The sequence below is a fragment of the Danio rerio genome, chromosome 6, assembly GCF_049306965.1.
Source record: "Danio rerio strain Tuebingen ecotype United States chromosome 6, GRCz12tu, whole genome shotgun sequence".
In the NCBI taxonomy this organism is placed as follows: domain Eukaryota; kingdom Metazoa; phylum Chordata; class Actinopteri; order Cypriniformes; family Danionidae; genus Danio; species Danio rerio.
In genome coordinates, this window is record NC_133181.1 from 4,335,001 (window position 1) to 4,357,500 (window position 22,500).

Sequence of the window (22,500 nt, forward strand, 5' to 3'; positions counted from 1 at the left end):
ACATGTTTTTAAACATAACTATTTTCTAATAACTAATGTCTTTGTCAACCCAGGCTCATTCTACATACGTATACCTATATAAATTTCTGGAGAACCTCAAAATTGTTCCAGGAGCTATGTTTTTTTTGCAGTTTTTGTTTTCGCGAATCCACTAGAGGCCACTGTGTACACTTATTGAGATCTCCAATTTGTCTCAAGAGTGCCATTCTCGCCTACTGTTCTCGTGTAAATTCACCAGAGACTGTTGTCAACTCACTGGTTGACTCACTTAAGAATCGACTGACCAGCCCTCCCACTTCCCTAAACCCAACCAATCGTGTTTTAAAAGCACCGATTGACCCGCCCACCCACTTCACCAAACCCAACCAATAGTGTTTTAAAAGCACCGATTGACCCACCCACCCACTTCACCAAACCCAACTAATAGTGTTTTTAAAAGCACCGATTGACCCGCCCTCCTACTTACCTAAACCCAAACAATAGTGTTTTAAAAGCACTGATTGACCCTTCCACCCACTTCCCTAAACCCAACCAATAGTGTTTTCAAAAGCACCGATTGACCCGCCCACCCACTTCCCTAAACCCAACTAATAGTGTTTTCAAAAGCACCGATTGACCCGAACACCTACTTCCCTAAACCCAACTAATAGTGTTTTTAAAAGCACCGATTGACCCGCCCTCCTACTTCCCTAAACCCATCCAATAGTGTTTTCAAAAGCACCGATTGACCCGCCAACCCACTTCCCTAAACCCAACCGATAGTGTTTCAAAAGCACCGATTAACCCTCCCACCCACTTCACCAATCCCCAACTTATAGTTTTTAAAAGCACCGATTGACCCGCCCACCCACTTCCCTAAACCCAACCAATAGTGTTTTCAAAAGCATCGATTGACCACCCATCTTAAAAAGTTTGCCCCCTCACATATACTAATGTGGCACAAACAGGACGCTAATATCACCAACCATTCCCATTTTATTAAGGTGCATCCATTTAAATGGCCCACCCTGTATAATAATACGAAAATATATTATTAAATAATATTTTATGGATTCAGAGAGTTAATTTATTGGGACTAGAAGACTTTGTGTTACAATATAAAAGAAGTTTCTGTAATTTTGATCTATATAACAGGGCTCGAAATGAACCATTTTGCTTAGTAGCACCGGTGCTCCTAACTTTAAAAATGTAGGCGCATCAGCCAAAATTTAGTCGCACCCACCAATTATAAGCACCATTACTACAAGTTTTATACAAGCATATTTATTGCTTTTGAAATGAACACTAAACAAAACTAACAAGCAAATATATATATATATATATATATATATATATATATATATATATATATATATATATATATATATATATATATATATATATATATATGCATGAGGAAAATATGTCTCAACGAAATCCCGTTATCACAAGAAAATACATTTTTATAACATAACTAAGTGACTAAAGGATACACGGAGCGCTCACTGGCCCTGCACGCACTGCTTGACATGAATGAATCTGTTATTGATATAACTGTGCTGTTCTCACGGGTGCTGTCTGATATTACACTGATGCTTTTGACATATACTGTACCTTATTATATGCATAGGTCATGTTAATAGCCATACCAGTCTTTTTATGAGTAGCGATATTAGTTTACTCAGTGCAAGCCCGTTTGCGATGGTGTACGTGGAGTTAAATTTTACATATAGCTGCCACTTGCACGGCGGACAGCATCTGGCGATTATATGAAGGATTAATAGAAGCTCTTGTGCTTTGTTTACTGCAGCAAGTTGAAATGACAACTATTTTAAACCATTCCTGAGCACTGCGTTTCACGTTTCAAGTGCTGAGATGCATTCTGCGTGAATGTTTCCCAAATCCGTGCATGTGCTGAACATTTTGCAGTAAAAACTGGTTGCACACAACAATTCTATGCACTCGTACAAATGCTCCCAAATATATTTTGAAGTCGCATAGATAAAATTTTGGGCGCATATGCGACCAAAATGGTCGCAATTTCGAGCCCTGATATAATGCATCCTTGCTAAATAAAAGTATTCACTTAAAAACAAAACTAATATTTCCCTTATTAATCAACAATTCTGCAGACAATATTATAAAAAATCTTCACATTTACTTTATATATCACGGCGCATACAGCCATATTCAGTTTCATGAAGGCCAGCCATTGCCTGTTTTTCTGCATTTCCGTCACCTTATCCATCTCTCACTTTTTTTTTCATAACACAGGCTAATTTTGAGAGATGTGTATAAAAATGTAGCTATACATTACCTCAAATTAGTGAAGCAGCTCGTCTGGGAAAAGAAAATCAAACCAAAAAGGAATGAATTATGCATATGAACGCTGTAATGGTCTGTTTCATGCTTCAATCATCATACTTTTAACGGGCCGCAGTTCATAAAAAAACATTTAGATTTTTTAATAGGAGGAAGAATGCGTTAAATTCAGCCTGTCATGATGCCGACGCTTTTCCAACTGAGCTCAATCAGTTTATAAATATGGATTATTATCGAGATGTGTTTTCTGCAAATGGAAAAGCAGAGAGAGAGAGATTGTGTTTGTATGTTTGTGGACACTCTCTCTGCTCTCTCGACGTTTTTTTTTTCTACTTCATGAAATGATTTTGTCAATTCAGAAAGCCCTGAGGCCACAGCGGCCCGGCTCTCTTTCAGGACTGGATAATTGACTCCTTTTCCTTGATCATTCATAGCTTGCATATGCCAGATATACATCAACGTAAGAGCCCATGGCCGCTCTTGCATCACCCCTGAGACCCTCGAGGAGATCCATATTTCTGCTTTCATGAATGTATTACGTCTACAAAACATCTTGTGTCTAATTTGCTTGTTAAACAGGGAGTAAATGAATTCACCTATTGCCTGGGAGAGTATGATGTCTCTGTTTTCTGGATGCATTCATCAAAATCGGTTGCGCTCTTTAATTTTGGCCTTTTCGTGAACGAGATTATCATTATTGTGAGATGAAAAGACGTCATTTGTTTTTTCAATAGGCATGTCAGATGTTCTAGTTCTCTTAATGGATTAATCTGTGCGCTTATTGAAAAACCGTGTGACAGAATAAGGTGGATTTTCATCATCTTTTGCTTTGTGTGAAAAATAAAAGGCAGGTGTTTTCAGTTCCAGTCAGGTTTTCTGCTAATATAAATGTTATTCTGTAAGATGAGATTTCTTATGATATACAGTGTTTGGAGTAATTATTGCAAAGTAACTATTCGTTCATTCATTCATACATTTTCTTTCAGCTTAGCCTCTATTTCAGAGGTCGCCACAGCAGAATGAACCACCAATTATTCCAGCATACTGTATGTTTTATGCGGCGGATGATACCCAGTACTAGGAAATTCCCATACACACACACACACACACACACACACACACACACACACACACTTGTTTTTGTGAAAAGTACATTACATAGGTTTCCATTAATTTTTTACTGTCCAAACCGAATATTGTATTGTCCTCACCCCTCAACCCAACCATCACAGGAGACTGTGTGCAGCTTCACTCTCTGATTAAACTCATTCTGTAGGATTTATAAGCATTTTGAGAAGTGAGGACGTCACTAATGTCCTCATATTTCACCTCCTTTTTGTAATACCTGTGTCATACCCATGTCATTATACAGATTTGTGTCCTGATATGTCACAAAAACACGTACAAACACACACACACACACACACACACACGCACACACACACACACACACACACACACACACACACACACACACACACACACACACACACACACACACACACACACACTCATACACTATGGCCATTTTAGCCTATTCAGTTTCCCTATGGTGCATGTGTTTGTACTGTGGGGGAAACCGGAGCACCCGGAGGAAACCCATGCCAACACGGGGAGAACATGCAAAAATTGCAAAGTAACTATATTTACTGTAATTAAATGACTTTTCTCCACAAAAAGTAAAGTGAGGGATTACTTTTTATGTAATTGAATTAGTTACTTGTAATATACTTGATCAAATGCTGTAAATAAATTCATCAGCTCTATAAATCAATTCAATGAGGCAGAAGAATTTTTTGTTATTTATGCAAATATATTTTGCAGAATACTTTTAAAATGTTTACATTTATTAAGACATTTGAACATGCTTAAGAACATTAAATAAAAAATAAATAAATCATGAAATTATAAGATATACGTTCCGAGAAGCAGAGTGGATGTGTACAGTTGAAGTCAGAATTATTTATTATTATTTATTTATTTTTTTCCTCAATTTCTGTTTTTTCGACACATTTCTAAACATAATAGTTTTAATAACTCATCTCTAATAACTGATTTATTTTATCTTTGCCATGATGACAGTAAATAATATTGACTAGATATTTTTCAAGACACTTCTATACAGCTTAAAGTGACATTTAAATGCTTCACTAGGTTAATTAGGCAGGTTAGGGTAATTAGGCAAGTTATTGTATAACGATGGTTTGTTCTGTAGACAGTTGAAAAAATTAATAGGTTAAAGGGGCTAATAATAGTGTCCTTAAAATGGTGTTTAAAACATTAAAAACTGCTTTTAATCTAGCCGAAATAAAACAAATTTTCTTGCTCTGTTAAACATCATGTGGGAAATATTTATAAAAGAAAATTGAAAGGGGGGCTAATAATTCTGACTTCAACTGTGTGTGTGTGTGTGTGTGTGTGTGTGTGTGTGTGTGTGTGTGTGTGTGTGTGTGTGTGTGTGTGTGTGTGTGTGTGTGTGTGTGTGTGTGTGTGTGTCTTGTTGAGATATTTTGCAGAATGACCAGATTTTTCTAAGAATATTAGATTTGTCCAACAATCCAAGTGCTTGACTATTACAATGACATAAGAAATATGCTGTCATTCATTTTAAACAGTTTGAGTTTTACGTAATCATGATTTAAATTTTGTGTTATTTAGAAAAAAATTTAACTAAAAGGTCCAGTTTGACTCAAATGTAAAGAATTTTAAGTATATATTTTCATTTAAAAATGTGTTTGTACATTGAGAATTATATGGATTGTAAGAAATAAGTCAAGTTATTTAATTGCTTATTGAGTAATTAAGTATTTAAACACACTTTTAATGATGTAATTAATAATTAATTACCTTTACAAATTAACTTAGTCAGCACTGATGATAAACATATGAAATAACATTATATAGTTTTTTTTGTTTGTTTCATAAAGTACAGGTTTTTATCTACGAGAAAGTAGATATAGATTCTTTATAGATGCTTTTGTCTCCGACTTCACAAGTTCATGGGGTGAATATTACATTTTATTTAACTATTTTGTTTTTCAGCGTTTCAGTTGGTCTATGGAGAGATGTTTACATCAAATATGCAAGGTAAAGAATGTTAAGAGTCAGACAATTGTGAATTTAGAGACAAATGCGTCAGTTTTTATGGCATTGTCATTCAACAAATCATGTCAATTTCAGCCTGATTTCAGCCAAAGGCGAGGTATGCTTGACAGAGGACGCCCTCTAATGTCTGAATATAGAAAATTACATATTTAAATAAATGGTTCTGCTGCCCTCTGCAGGCAAATAAGCAAACAACCATACAGAATCATTGTCTTACCGCACACTGTCATAGAGGATTTTTACACATGGATGATTCAAGAATTGCAAGTACATTTTGCGTATTTAAGATAAATTATATTATTTTATAAGGATTTTAGGCAACCCTTTATAATAACTACACACTATGAACCATTTATGAAGCATTAGCAAATAGTGAATTCTTTATCTGTTAAGCTTTAACTCATTAATGAATGTTAGTAAGCAGTTTATAACTGCAGCTATAAATGCTGTATTCTTGACTTATAACCACATTTATAATGAGCTTAATAATTGTACTTTTACTGTGTTAATGATTTATTTTTCATTACTAAATTAAGTATTGCATTATTTACAAAAAAGCTATTTATACATAGTTGTTTTTCTACTAGATCAATGACCAGAATGAGTTAGTAAACGATTAATAACCTATTCAAATTAACATTTATAATTCTTATTATTCAGACATATATTAATAGTTACTTTGTATGTTAATAAATGCTTTATTAACTTAACTTCATCCAGTTTTGTGACCTAATCTAAAGTGAGGACTAGTTATGCTTTAGAAATCACTTATAAAGGACAGTTAAAGGCTCAGTTAAATTCTAAACAGGACAAAAGAACATAAACAACTTTATTCATTCCCATTCATTTAAAGATACACAAATGAAACTGTACTTCAAATGAAAAATACATCTTTGCAAGCCTATCTAAAAATAAAATTACAGCAGTTTAAACATTGCATCTTATTATATTGTTAAATTATTATATTGTTGTTGTTTTATCCAATTTTATGTTGTATTTTGACACTCCTGTTATTCGGCAATGTTTAAAGTTTACAGTAATTTAGCTTTTTAGATAAGATTGCAAAGACTATTGTTCATTTGATACTGAGCCTTTAATTGTTGACATATCTGGTATTGAGCAATCTGTCCTCCCAGATTATTATTATTATTATTATTATTATTATTATTATTAGTAGTAGTAGTAGTAGTAGTAGTAGTAGTAGTAGTATTTGTATTATTGTTATTATTATTGTTGTTATTAATATTATTATTATTATTGTTATTATTATTATTATTATTATTATTATTATCATTATTATTATTGTTGTTGTTGTTATTAATATTGTTATTATTAGTGGTATTATTGTTATTATTATTGTTATTAATATTATCATTAATATTGTTGTTATTATTATTATTATTATTATTATTATTATTATTATTGTTATTATTATTGTTATTGTTATTATTATTATTATTATTATTATTATTATTATTGTTATTATTATTATTATTATTATTATTATCATTATTATTATTATTATTGTTGTTGTTGTTGTTATTAATATTGTTATTATTAGTAGTATTATTGTTATTATTATTGTTATTAATATTATCATTATTATTGTTGTTGTTGTTGTTATTATTATTATTATTATTATTGTTATTATTATTATTATTGTTATTGTTATTATTATTATTATTGTTTTTATTGTTATTGTTATTATTATTGTTGTTATTATTATTATTATTATTATTATTATGGCAAAAATAAAAGAAATCAATTATTAGTTTATTATTATTGTTGGAAATTAGTTATTTAAACTATTATGTTAAAATGTGTTGAAACAAATCTCTCCATTAAACAGTTGTAAAATACTTAAGAATTAATAATAAATTGTTATTTTGTTTTCAATATATGATGCTTCTCTTTTGAAGTCAGACAACAAAATATGGGGCACTGCATATTTTACTCCGCTCTTGATACATGATTACAAAGTATAGGTTTTCTGCAGCGTGTGTGTGTAGATCGTCAACACGTGTATGCAGCTCTGCGTGAAGTCTACAGCCACAATTCTTGGAGAACGTTTCTGTGAAAAATGCCATCTTGATTCCTTCCAGCTCTGCTCACGTTAAAACCTGTTGTCATGAATAACATTAAAAGATGATTTATGTTTCTGCTCAGATTTAGGTTTTATTGTTTTACTCCTGCTTGACTCCTGCTTGACATTTAAACAGCACATGTTTCAGCTTCAGATTAGAGGCAGACAGTGAGACGTTTCCACACAGCATGCTGACACACATGAAATGAAGCTGTACATAAGATCCAGCAGGTCAGGAAGGATATTAAGAGTCCACACTGGAGATTTATCTTCGATCCTTCAAGTACATTTTTGAGACATTTGATACATGGTGGCACGGTGGCTCAATGTTTAGCACTGTCGCCTCACAGCGAGAAGGTTGCTGGTTCGAGCCTCGGCTGGGTCAGCTGGCATATAGTATAGTACATGGTTTTCAGTTCAATAGTATCTGGATGCAGCCTTAATGATGCAAGCTGAGATTCATCACTCAACAATGCAATCTCAGACACAATGCACTCAATGGAGTGAGTGACGTCACTGTGCCGGGTAGACTAAGGGGTGGGGTTAGGTGAGCGCATTAAAAAGCATTAGATGCAGCTCAGATTGCACTGCACTAGGTCTGCATCCAGACCCCTCTCGTGGAGTTTGCATGTTCTCCCAGTGTAAGCGTGGGTTTCCTCCGGGTTTCCCCCACAGTCCAAACACATGCATGTAGGTGAATTGATTAAGCTAAATCGGCCGTAGTGTAAGAGTGTGTTTGTGAATGAGTGTGTATGGGTGTTTTCCAGCACTGGGTTGCCCTGGAAAGACCTCCGCTGCGTAAACATATGCTGGATAAGTTATCAGTTAATTCTGCTGTGGCGACCCCTGATAAATAAGAGACTAAGCCAAAGGAGAATGAATGGTACATCATTCAATAGTTCACCCATCCATCCATTCATTCATGTATCCATCTATCCATTCACTCATGGATTAATTCATTCAATAATTCGCCCATCCATTCATTCATGTATCCATCTATCCATTCACTCATGGATTAATTCATTCAATAATTCACCCATCCATCCATTCATTCATGTATCCATCTATCCATTCACTCATGGATTAATTCATTCAATAATTCGCCCATCCATTCATTCATGTATCCATCTATCCATTCACTCATGGATTAATTCATTCAATAATTCACCCATCCATCCATTCATTCATGTATCCATCTATCCATTCATTCATGGATTAATTCATTCAGTAATTCACCCATCCATCCATTCATTCATGTATCCATCTATCCATTCATTTATGGATTAATTCATTCAATAATTCACCCATCCATCCATTCATTCATGTATCCATCTATCCATTCACTCATGGATTAATTCATTCAATAATTCACCCATCCATCCATTCATTCATGTATCCATCTATCCATTCACTCATGGAATAATTCATTCAATAATTCACCCATCCATCCATTCATTCATGTATCCATCTATCCATTCACTCATGGATTAATTCATTCAATAGTTCACCCATCCATCCATTCATTCATGTATCCATCTATCCATTCACTCATGGATTAATTCATTCAATAATTCACCCGTCCATCCATTCATTCATATATCCATCTATCCATTCACTCATGGATTAATTCATTCAATAGTTCACCCGTCCATCCATTCATTCATGTATCCATCTATCCATTCACTCATGGATTAATTCATTCAATAGTTCACCCATCCATCCATTCATTCATGTATCCATCTGTCCATTCACTCATGGATTAATTCATTCAACAATTCACCCATCCATCCATTCATTCATGTATCCATCTATCCATTCATTCATGGATTAATTCATTCAATAATTCACCCATCCATCCATTCATTCATGTATCCATCTATCCATTCATTCATGGATTAATTCATTCAGTAATTCACCCATCCATCCATTCATTCATGTATCCATCTATCCATTCACTCATGGATTAATTCATTCAGTAATTCACCCATCCATCCATTCATTCATGTATCCATCTATCCATTCACTCATGGATTAATTCATTCAATAATTCCCCCATTCGACAATTCAACCATTCATTCATTCATCCAGCCACTCATTCATTTATTCAATTTAATGTGTGATGAATTATGGATTTGATCAACTGGTCTCTGAATGCAATTGACACCATCTTCTCGATGAGAAGTTTGGGCTCGGGTGAGCCTACTTGTCCTGCTGGGACGTTCACAGCTGGATACGTGACGGACGGGTGGGAGAAATGGCGAGTCCTGTGCATGGCTGCTCTGTCTCTGGAGGATATTGAAGATATTTACCTATTCATAACTTTGATAACAGGCTTTCTGCTGATGGGCTTATGTGGGGCCCTGGGGTATCGGAAACTGATAAAAGCGGTCAGTTCTGCGCAAAACCCCACTAGACTGGCCGGCTTGATTGAAATGCATATGGGTAGGGTCGTGAATCAGACTATTATCCTTGACCGCAAATTGGAAAACATCGAGGATGAAATTAGCGGCTCTGCAACAAGATTTGGGCAGATCGGGAGACGAGTGATGGACATTAAATATCTGTGAAATTGGCAGATATTGACCTAAAGTTGGAATATCTTTCTGTATTTTTTTCGTCTCTCTTCTTTCCCCTGCCAGACGGCCTCGGCTGGAGGAAAACAACTCCGCCGGATAACCAAATAAGGAGAAGCTCTGAATTTCCTGCCCCCTGGCAAGGACACCTGTTTGACTATACAGGCTAACACACACACAAACATATCTACAGATAAATGTAGACACAATGTTGTGTCTTGCCGGTGTGCTTATGCCAAGATCAGGCTGTGTTTTCCTTCCTGTTCTCACCCTGCCCTAATCAAGAGCAAGCTGAGAAGGTGTTTTTTTGGCCTCACTCTCCAGATGTATCTTACTTGCCTTTCTAAATGCTACTGCTATGACCTGTTTTCCCATGAAAATTGTGATGTTTATGTATGGGAGGTTCAATTTCACTATACAAAAGTGCAGTGGTGTAAAGTAACTAATTACAAATAATCAAATTACTGTAATCGAGTAGTTTTTCTCAGGAATTATAATTTAGTAAGTAATTTTAAAAGTGTGTACTTTTACCTGCCTTATAGTATATTTTTACACTCCATTATATTTCTTCAACCTGGAGTTACTACTTTATTTTTTCTTGTCTATGGGGATTAGAAAAATCAGTCCTGTGATTCCTGTCCAATCAAATCTCACATAGAAAGTATATAGCATAATGAACTACCTCAAAATAAAGTTATCAAAATAAATAAATAAATGCAATCCAAATATATAATATATGAATTGATGTTTACTTTAAACTTATTATAAATATACAGTTGAAGTCAGAATTATTAGCCCTCTTTAGATTTTTATTTTCCTTTTTTAAATATTTCCCAAATGATGTTTGACAGAGAGAGGAAATTTTCACAGTATGTCTGATAATATTTTTTCTTCTAGAAAAAGTCTCATTTGCTTTAATTCGGCTAGAATAAAAGCAGTTTTGAATTTTTTAAAAACTATTGTTGGGACAAAATTATTAGCCCCTTTAAGCAAATTTTTTTCGATAGTCTACAGAACAAACCATCGCTATAGAATAACTTTCCTAATTACCCAAACCTGCCTAGTTCACCTTATTAACCTAGTTAAACCTTTAAATGTCACTTTAAGCTGTATAGAAGTGTCTTGAAAAATATCAAGTAAAATATTATTTACTGTCATCATGGCAAAGAGAAAATAAATCAGTTATTAGAAATAGGTTTTTAAAACTATTACGCTTAGAAATGTGCTGAAACAATCTTCCCTCCATTAAACAGAAATTGGGGAAAAGAATAGACAGGGGTGCTAATAATTCAGGGGGGCTAATAATTCTGACTTCAACTGTATATATATATTGTTCAATTATAATGATTAAAATTTATATATATTTTTTTGTCAAATAATTTTGTGGCTAAAAAGTATGGGTTCAGGCACTGTTTTGGCACCGTTTTAAAAGTATCGATTTAGCACCGATATTGAAATAACCTCAAACGATACCCAACCCTTCCTCAAAACATGTGCGCTTTATAATTGCAGCAAACTGTTTGAAAGCATTAAAAGTCTACAAGATGTCCAAAATCTTTACATGCATTGACCCAGAGACTGTTAAGATGCATGTCACTGATGAGAAGATGACGGATGTTTACTGTATGATGACCCAAATGGCCTTAAACATCCAGCAGGCACAAGATGTCAACATGATGTCAGAATGAAGTACCCCAGTGTCATGAGGATGTTGCATTTTGTTTTTCCATGAAAATCATGGAAGTGTCAGCATGTGATGCCAAAATAATGTTGGATGTTTGCTCGACATTGGATTTTGGTCACTTTCCAACACAACCTAAAGAAAACCAAATATCAACGTCATTTGATGGTGTTATTAAACAAATAGATGCTGGCTAGACAATCTGACCTAATGTTAATGTCTTATGATGTTGTGCGCCTGCTCAGCAATAACTCGATGCTCTACAGAATGTTACGTTTACACACACCCACAAATTACATGTAAACGCATCAGCTTTTAAAAGTGTAATACTCACTACTCACTACTCTTGAGTACTTTTGAAAGGTCTACTTTTTACTCATACTTTGAGTAAAATTTACAACAGATACTTTTACTTTACTTACACTACATTTTTAGGCAAGTAATGGTACTTTTACTTGAGTCTGATTTTTCAGTACTCTTTCCACCACTGCGAAAGTGTATGTGACAAATAAAGGCCTGATTTTTAATATCCGAAAAGCTTATACACTTTTGTACACTTAAATCCATAAATAGATCTCATAGTTATTTGAAAAATGTCAGATGTTGTTTTAAAATAATAACTATTAGTAAGTATAATTAAACAAAAATGATGCTCATTAGTTAATGCAAATGAATACAATTGATATTCATTAGAATAAATTATTCGTAAATGGAAATTATAATTATAAACTGCTAATGCTTTTAGGAAATGTACTGTCTGCATTCTTTGTTAGACTTATGCACAGACATGCTTGTGATGTACTGTAAATGGGGGTGTTCATGGGAGGAGCTGGTAGTGATTCGTCTGGATGCTTTATACATGAATGTAGCTGAGACTCATTACTTTTCTTCTTAGCAATTCTCTTTTCTCAGTCGTCTGTTTGGCATCTTTTTGTTGCATGCAGATCTCATACGAAGAAGAGACCGTGAAGTCTTTGATGAGCTTCTGATCTTTTTCATTCAGCTTCTTTAGTTCTGGTTGGACTTGAGCCGGTGCTGTACTGAAATCAGAGCCGGTTTTCACAGTAAGTGCACATTTTGCTTGACTTTGGCTGTTTATGATTCTGTCGTGTTACTATAAAACTTAGTGGAAATTAAATTACGATCATCACAAGATTCTTTTCTGGGCAATTTGGATGTATGAAGTTATGTCGAGTATAATGAGTATGGAGTTGAGTATAATTTATGTTTGAGTATTTAATTTCTTTTTTTTTTTTCGTGAAAAAAATGTAATGCATTTGAAGAAAAAAGCATAACACTATTTTTTATTATAACTTGTTTTTATTTTGTATATTATACAATTTTAACAATGCTGAAAAGTCTATAAAAATATGGTATGCTAAACAAGTATATATATATATATATATATATATATATATATATATATATATATATATATATATATATATATATATATATATATATATATATACTGTATACAGTTGAAGTCAGAATTATTAGCCCCACTGAATTATTAGCACCCCTGTCTATTTTTTCCTCCAATTTCTGTTTAATGAAGGGAAGATTGTTTCAGCACATTTCTAAGCGTAAAAGTTTTAATAACTAATTTCTAATAACTGGTTTATTTTCTCTTTGCCATGCTGACAGTAAATAATATTTTACTTGATATTTTTCAAGACACTTCTAGCTTAAAGTGATATTTAAAGGTTTAACTAGGTTAATAAGGTTAACTAGGCAGGTTAGGGGAATTATAGGCAAGTTATTCTATATCGATGGTTTGTTCTGTAGACTATCGAAAGAAATATTGCTAAACTGTTAAAAGGGGATAATAATTTTGTCCCAAAAATAGTTTTAAAAAAATTCGAAATTGCTTTTATTCTAGCCGAAATAAAACAAATGAGAATTTTTCTAGAAGAAAAAATATTATCAGACATACTGTGACAATTTCCTTGCTCTGTCGAACATCATTTGGGAAATATTTAAAAAAGAAAAAATATCAAAAGGGGGCTAATAATTCTGACTTCAACTGTATATATATATATATATATATATATATATATATATATATATATATATATATATATATATATATATATATATATATATATATATATATATATATATATATATATATATGTAAGGAGAGATATTGTATGTCACATTTAAACTGTATATTGTCCTCAGCTATAACAGATACAATATTCATGTATGTACATCTCAGTGCATATATGCAAAGAATAAATAAAATGAAGTAAAATAGAATTGATCATACACAACAACAAAGCCAAAAGACTAAGGTTACCATTTTTCTGTAACAGTTACACGTTATTTAGCTGGGGATGTCTTTACTTTCCTTACATATTAACCACTTTTCCCATTCTGGTAACACTTTATTTTAAGGCGTTCTTATTATTGTTATTATTTCTAAATTCCTATTATTATATATTGTTTTATAATTACAATGAATGATGCATAATTGCATGCAGGGGCAGCACAGTGGCTTAGTGGTTAGCACTGTCGCCTCACAGCAAGAAGGTCGCTGGTTTGAGTCCCAACTGTGTGGACTTTGCATGTACTCCCTTTGTTGGTGTGGGTTTCCTCCAGGTGCTCTGGTTTTCCCCTCAGTCCAAGGGACTAAGTCGAAGGAAAATGAATGAATTGCATGCAACTTATACAACTTATATCCCTAACTTGCATTATAACCCTAAAATATGTACATGTAATCAATTAGTTAGTAAGTTTATGAATACACACAAGGACACCTTAAAATAAAGTTTGACCAAACAAAAGTGTAGCCATGCCTAATATTGAATATGCATCTGTTTGTCACTTTCCTGCTGTAGTGATGCTGCGGCTGTGTGTGCGTTGGCTGGTTTTGCTGTCGGCAGCGCAGCTTGTTTTGGCTCAGCTGAAGGATTTTGATGATGAAGATGAAGATCCTGAAGATTTTGTAGAAGACAATAGGAATGGAAGACGTAAAAGTAAACCAATCACCTCAAATGTGATCCCCAAAAACAAAGGTAAATATCACATGCTCTTCAGCACAAATGCTTTTTAAAACCCTCATTTTCAAAACACATTCATTTTATTTTAAAAACTCTAGTCATGTTTTATCTAAGCGGGTGGTGTGAGATAATCAGATTTCATTCTTGTATCTGTTTTTTTGGTTTCCAACAAATGAAACTGATTGAAATACTTCTCAAGAGCTAGAAGAAAAGTTCCTGCATGCAGTCTGCTGTGCTCTCCAGGGCTCCTGAGTTTGATCTAAACCCTGCTTGCTGTCCTGGGGCAAATTTCCTCTTTGACATGTTTCTTCTTTTTCTTCATAAATGTGATTTACTGTAGACCGGGGCCGTTTCAGCTGGTTCACATTTATCTTTAACATTACGTTTGGTTTTGACAGCCACTTTGAGGTATTTGCCTTGATTTTATTTGTATAAATAATCAAACAGTTGTCAAATTATTCATGGCAAATAAAAATCAGTGGCTGACCTTTTTTAATGAAAAAAAAAAAACAGAAAAAAACCCCAGCAATGTTGCTGTTTGTTTTAGCATTGTTGGTTTACAATTGTAGTTTTTGTTCACATATTGAATTTTTATTTATTTTTTGTTATTTTAAAGTTTTATTCATTTGCTTTTAGCACATTTTAGTATTGCATTTGTATTATATTATCATGTCATTTATATAACATTATGTTCATAGTTATTATTAAGTTGTTGTTTCAATATATTGGTCATTTTACCCGTTTCTGTATTTTACTTTACTTCACCTAATTTTGAACTCACGTATTAAGTTCAGTTTAAACTCACATGCAGTTTTTAAAAATGATATTGTAGTCCAATGTAAAATGTTATATTGTAAAATAATAGCCATAAATGCAGGAATGGATGGATGAATGCATGCATTACTAGATAAATGGATGGATGGATTACTATATGGATGGACGGATGGATGGATTACTAGATAAATAGATGGACAGATAGATGGATGGATTACTAGATAGATGGACAGACAAAAGGATGGATGGATGAAGGGGTGGATGGATGGATGGATGGATATATTACTAAATAAATGGATGGATGGATTACTAGATAGATGGACGGACAAAAGGATGGATGGATGGATTACTAGATAGCTGGTGGGTGGATGGATTACTAGATAGATGGATGGACAAAAGGATGGATGGATGGATTACTAAAAAAATGGATGGATGGATTACTAGATAGATGGACGGACAAAAGGATGGATGGATGGATTACTAGATAGCTGGTGGGTGGATGGATTACTAGATAGATGGATGGACAAAAGGATGGATGGATGGATTACTAGATAAATGGATGGATGGATTACTAGATAGATGGACGGACAAAAGGATGGATGGATGGATTACTAGATAGCTGGTGGGTGGATGGATTACTAGCTAGATGGATGGACAAAAGGATGGATGGATGGATTACTAGATAAATGGATGGATGGATTACTAGATAGATGGACGGACAAAAGGATGGATGGATGGATGGATTACTAGATAGCTGGTGGATGGATAGATGGATTGATTGCTAGATAGATATATGGATATACAGTATGGATGGATTACTAGATAAATGGATGGACAGATGGATGGATGGATGGATTGATTACTAGATAGCTGATGGATGGATGGATGGATGGATTGATGGGTGGATGGTTTGATGGATGTATGATAGATGGGTCAGTAGAATAGATGGACGGATAGATGGATTACTAGATAGATGGATGGGTGGATGGACTACAAGATGGATAAATGGATTACTAGATAAATAGATGGACATATAGATGGATGGGTTACTGGAATAATGGATGGATGGATGGATGAATGGACTATTAGATAGATTACTGTTAGTAAATACATTATTCAACATCATCCTTATTTTAATGTATCACCAAACCTCTTTGACATAAAAATGTTTTAAATAAAGATGTTAATTATTTTTTTTCCCCCTTGTGTTCAGACGAGAACTGTAATTTGGAACTGGCGTTTTTGGTGGACAGCTCTGAAAGTGCCAAAGACAACCATGGCCAGGAGAAGAGCTTCGTTACTGATCTTGTCAACCGTATCCCGAACATCCGTCTCCAAACAGGCCAGGGCTTGAACTTCAGATCAGCTCTCCTTCAATACAGCAGTCATGTGATCACAGAGCAGTCCTTTAAAGACTGGAGGGGTGTGCCCAGCTTCCAGAGCCGCGTCGCCTCTATCCCGTTCATCGGGCATGGAACCTATACCACCTACGCCATCACCAACCTCACCCGCATCTACCTGGAGGAGTCCGGCCCAGGCACGGTCAAGGTGGCTATTCTGATGTACGGCGGCGCCTCGCATCCCAAGAATCCTGATATTTTCTCTGCTCTTGCTGATGCGAAGAACCAAGGGATTAAATTCTTCATAGTCGGTTTAACATCCGCAGCCAACATGGAGAAGCTGCAGCTTCTGGCCAGTGCTCCAGCCAGCCGATACGTGCACAATATACAGGACAAGGGCGTCGTGGACAAGATCATCAGAGAGATTGTGAGTAATGTTTAAGGAGAATAAATGGAGGTGGAGTTTGACAGTTTTACAGTGGCTTTTGGTGCATTTCTCACAACACTATTTTCATTTTCACAAGAGTTAATGCATTTCTCATAAAAGTTAGTCATTTGTGCACATCATAGTATCAGTTTCTCATTCCTTCCAGCAAACTGCAAATGCTTTTTTAACCTTTATAAGGTTATCATTTGCTTATGTCACGCCAGTCAAAAGTACAGTTTTTCTTGTTTGCTTTGACCTGGTTAAAGAAACTAGGAATAGGATGCTCTCTATTTTCCTCATCACTAACCCAGCAGAGCAGAAGACCTGTCTTGCAAATGTGTAAACCCTTTCTCATTGGATTGACACATTTTCCCGAACATTTTTCAAAACAGTTAAAGGGCCATGAAACCCCCTCGTTTCAGCAGGGTGTTTTCACACCTCTACTTTGGAAAAAGTCAGAAAAGTGGGCGTGTCCAGCTTTGTTTAGGGGGGAGTGTCGGAGGAAGAAAAGAGGCATGGTGTGGGAGTGTCTATTTGGGCGCGCTGAGTTTCAGAGTCAAAATACACACACAGGGGACAAAGTGACTGTGTTTACATGGACATCTGTAGTCGAATTATTTGCCAAATTACTAAATGGTGGACTTTAACTGCAGTTTGGCTCTTTCATTCAGGGAATTCTTTCATGTCCCTCGCGATAAACGAGATATTTGATTCGAGGAACTGCTCTAAGCGTGTATTTTTCATGCAATGTTTAATACCGCACGGTGAATGAGAGAAAAAAAAACTCCGTATTTCCTGTAAACTTAGATGCACAGGGCAGGTAGTGTCAGAAAGCCGCGTGTGTTATTCCGCAAACAAAATGTGGTGAAACACGAGGTTAAAGTTTGGTTGTAGTGCTAACATGTTTACACTCGATGCAATAGTTTGTTCGATACGAAAAAACTGAACAAACAAAGAGCACTGGTCGCTCACTTACCCAATCTGTAGAGACAGGACAATCACCAGCAACTAGAGCCGCGTCTTTATTTAGAGGAGACTACAAGCGAATCCAGATCTCAGCGTTTGCAGATGAGAACAGCTCTCAGGTAAACAATAATCCTCCTTAGACACGTAAGTTATTGTTGTCGAGCGTCGCGTACACTGTTAATCCACACGTGACTCCAGCTGCGCTCTCACAGAGAGAAAATGAAAACAAAACTTAACTGCAGCAAACTATAAAAGCAACACTTCACGCTTGTTTTGCCAACACAACGTGGCGTCTCTGTCGTCTAAACACTGTGACAGTAATGAATATTAATGAAGTTGCACAATAGAGCGCGCTGATTGGTTTGAACCAAGCCTTACTCATGCATTAATGCATCACACTGTAAGACGTAATAAGACACACTCTGGCACAGACGTCCAGTCTGCACGCTGGAATACACAGTATTATGTCATGACCGTGACGCAGCTTCAAAAATTAGTTTCAAACCGGAAGTACGAATTTGCTTGAAATAACGCAAAAACAACCAATTTACACTTTTTAGTGAAATATAGGTGTCCTAATAGTGTTTTTAGCAATGTGGGACACATATACGACTGTCAACAGCTTAAAAAATGTGTTTTGGTGTTTCGTGACCCTTTAACACGGATGTCATTGCAGCAGTCCAAACTCCATTGTTTTAGCTGGTTACCAAACAGAAACCATCTATTCCTATCCATTAGAAACTACCAAGATCAGTATGAAATCTCTGAAGCACTGATTTGACACTGCGTCACACAAATCTTCAATTAGCAGTCACTCTGCAAACAATAAAAACGGTGGAAGGTCTGTGTTGTTCTGTGCCAGCATGGATGGAAGAGGTCAATAGTGGCTAGGTCCTATACTCCCAATAGATTTGACTGTATATTTGGTTTACATGTGTTTTCTCTAAAATTTACAGTATTTTATTTATTTTTTTTATTTTTTTTTTACAGCATTTCAGTTTTCAGCCACCGTTTGAAAAATGTCATGAATTTACAGTTTTTCTCGATTGCTTGGATGTAGTTGTCAACTGAAACTCCACATTTTCAAAACAGTTAACACACAGGCCTAAACAGCGGCACTCATGGTCAAAATAACACATTTTGCTTGCAAACGCCACATATCGTGTCAAAACATTTAACATATGCAATAAAAGCTAGTTTTACCTTCAAACTACACAACTTGCAAACAAGTATATGAGCACTTTCAATTAATCATTACACAATGGACAACAAAATACAAAATACAGAACTCAAAATGCACCACCATTGCTTGCCATTGTAGCTTATAGCCAATGGCATTTATTGTCTCTATTTGGGCTGTCAAATTTGCCTTTTTGCAAAGAATTGGATCAAGAATAAGATGTGCTTTGATTGAATATATATTGAATTCATGACATTTTTCAAACTGTGGCTGAAAACTGAAATACTGTATAATAAAAAAACAGACAAAAGTAATAAAATACTGTAAATATTAGAGAAAACACATGTAAACTAATATACAGTCAAATCTATTGGGAGTATAGGACATAGCCATATTGACCTCCTCCATCAATGCTGGCACAGAACAACACAGAGCTTCCATCGTTTATATAAGGTTTGCAGAATGATGGCTAATTGAAGATTTGTGTTAAGGAGTGTCAAACCGGTGCTTCAGTGATTTCATACTGATGTTGGTAGTTTTTAATAGTTAGGAATAGATGGATTCTGTTTGGTTACCAAAACTAAAACAATGGAGTTTGGACTGCTTGAATGACATCTGTGTTGACTGTTTGGAAAAATGGTGGGGAAAATGTGTCAACCCAATGAGAAATTGTTTACACATTTGCAAGACCGGTCCTCTGCTCTGCTGGGATAGTGATAATGAAAATGAAGAGGAACCTAGTTTCTTTAACCAGGTCAAAGCAAACTAGAAAAACTGTAATATAAATTTAATCTATAAATTTAATTTCTTTTTCTGGATCCAATTCTTTGCAAAAAAGCTAATTTGACAGCCCAAATAGAAAGGCAACAAATGGCATTGGCAGAAGGCTACAATGGCAAGCTATGGTGCACTGATTCACACTGAGTTCTGTATTTTGTATTTTGTTGTCCATTGTGTAATGATTAATTGAAAGAATTCATATACTTGTTTGCAGGTGTGGTTTAAAGGTAAAATGAGCTTTTGTTGCATATATATATATATATTTTTTTTTTTATTTATTTACTTATCTGGATCCCCATTAGCCACTACCAATGTAGTGGCTATTCTTCCTGGGGTCCATCGAACCTAACACAAAATTACATTAATACACAACAACAAAGACTAATAAAAACATTAAAATACAAAATTCATACATAACATCCAAATCAACAATCCACTTAATATTGTTCCATTAAATAATTAAATATTTTAAATGTTTTGAAATGGTATGTTCGTTTTGCAAGCAAAATGTGTTATTTTGACCATGAGTGCCGCGGTTTAGGCTCATGTGTTAACTGTTTTTAAATGTGGAGTTTCAGTTGACGGCTGCATCAAAGCAATCAAGAAAAACTAGACTTGTGAATGCTGAATAGTCATTATATATAACTAATAGTCCTCGTTTCATTACTTAAGTTATTACATACAAAAATGTTGAACAAGTTGTCAAAATCTGCAAAGCTAATTTTATAAAAAAATCTTTAAATCTTTTTTCCCCTTGGAAAAGTCTTCTAAAATGAACAATTTGATGAATGATTTACAGACCTGTGTATGTTGTAGGCTCAGTTCCAATATGTTCTGCAATATTGTGTACAGTTGTGCACAGCTCTACCCAAAGGAAGCTTATGCTTGTTGTAAATAAGGGTGTGTTTATTCTTTTGCACAATGCTGCGAATAAATTAGAATTGCAACGAGCAAATGCAGTAAAAATGTAAAACATACATATTCAGTGTCTTGTACTCAGATACCTCATTAAATGCAGTGATGTCTAATTTTACTGTAGTTTTCGAATGGCTGTGCAAATAGTATATAGAGCTGTCTAGAGCATTTTCAGGACGTGTCACCAACATCTGACTTTTTTGCATTGGGAAAAACTTACAGAACAACCTGTCATAATGAAAACATGACAAAGCCATTTCACTATTTTGTTCATAAACAATGGTGGCAGTACTTTTCATCTTGATGACACTGACACTTTCATTAGCTATGTTTCCATTTAAAAATGCGGATGAACTTTATTATCACATAAAAAACCTGCGAATTAAGCAGCGTTTCCATCCAGCGAGTCAAAGCGAACAAAATCGTCACTTTCTGTCAACAGTAAAAACTGAACTTGCTGCAGTAGTCAATCTTTTTTTCATCTAATAAAGAACTTGCGCCTCAGAAGGCAATCCTGACTTGTGAAGGTGTCAGACGCGGAGCACAGATGCTTTCGATTCTGGAGGTCATTAACAATATAATAACACTAACACTTAAATGGTAAGGCGTTTTATAATGACCTAAACAACATTTCAGATGTTTTACAATGTGCTCAGCCTGCTGGTTTGTCTATTTACACACATTTTCATCATCACATGATCTCTTATTACAAAATCACATGACTTTTTTTATGCACATACTGAAATTTGTGTGGTAAAAGTGTTTCCATCGTATTTTATGCGCATCTTTTCTTATCAGATAAAAAGTTTATCCTACTCAGCTCCTACTGAGCATTTTCAAAATGTATGCGCATCATGGTGTTTCCATCAACCGTTTTTTATGTGCATATGCAAAATGCGCATAAAAATAGGTGAATGGAAACAGCTAATGACATCAATACTTGCTTTTGAGGAATGAGCTCTCCGTTTTGAGCAAGTGAAACGCTTTTGCAGGTTATCAACTAGGTTTTGCAGTTTATACTAATTGTTTTGGGAAATGCATTAACTGTTGTGCAAATGTAAACAGTGTTGTGAGAAATGCACCAAAGCCACTGAGAAAAACTGTAAATTTGTCCTGAAAGAACTCAGTATTGTCCTAAAAGTGCAGGGTTTCATTGAAGTTGGTTAAACGTAAAACAATTACACTCAAAAAATGCTCTGTCATGCGTAAAGCCATTTTGTTTCACATTTGATTGGGTGGATCAGCCGTCAGTCTGATCTTGTTTAGCCTCACCTTTGCTTCTGATGAGTTTCTTCAAGAAACATCTCAAAAATGTTTCTTTTAAGTCTATGAGCCATGAAAGAGCAGCATTAGAGCAATAAAAGATTATC

The 22,500-nt window shown here is 34.8% G+C and overlaps 1 protein-coding gene across 8 annotated transcripts in view; it reads left to right on the forward strand.

Annotated features, from left to right (window-relative positions):
* Positions 1–22,500, forward strand: part of col28a2b (collagen, type XXVIII, alpha 2b) — a 104,865-nt gene that overhangs the window by 50,759 nt on the left and 31,606 nt on the right. For 4 of the 8 annotated variants that reach the window (XR_012407538.1, XM_073953565.1, XM_073953563.1 and 1 more), the window contains 3 exons: positions 12,688–12,807; positions 14,587–14,763; positions 16,736–17,289. Coding sequence is in view for 7 of the 8 variants with exons in the window: in XM_073953565.1 (XP_073809666.1) it covers position 12,807; positions 14,587–14,763; positions 16,736–17,289 (732 nt within the window). In the remaining variant the exon portion in view is untranslated. Of the gene's footprint in view, positions 1–5,343; positions 5,389–11,109; positions 12,808–14,586; positions 14,764–16,735; positions 17,290–22,500 lie in introns of those variants that run through there. The other 4 variants (XM_073953566.1, XM_073953567.1, XM_073953569.1 and 1 more) reach the window with 2 other exon arrangements.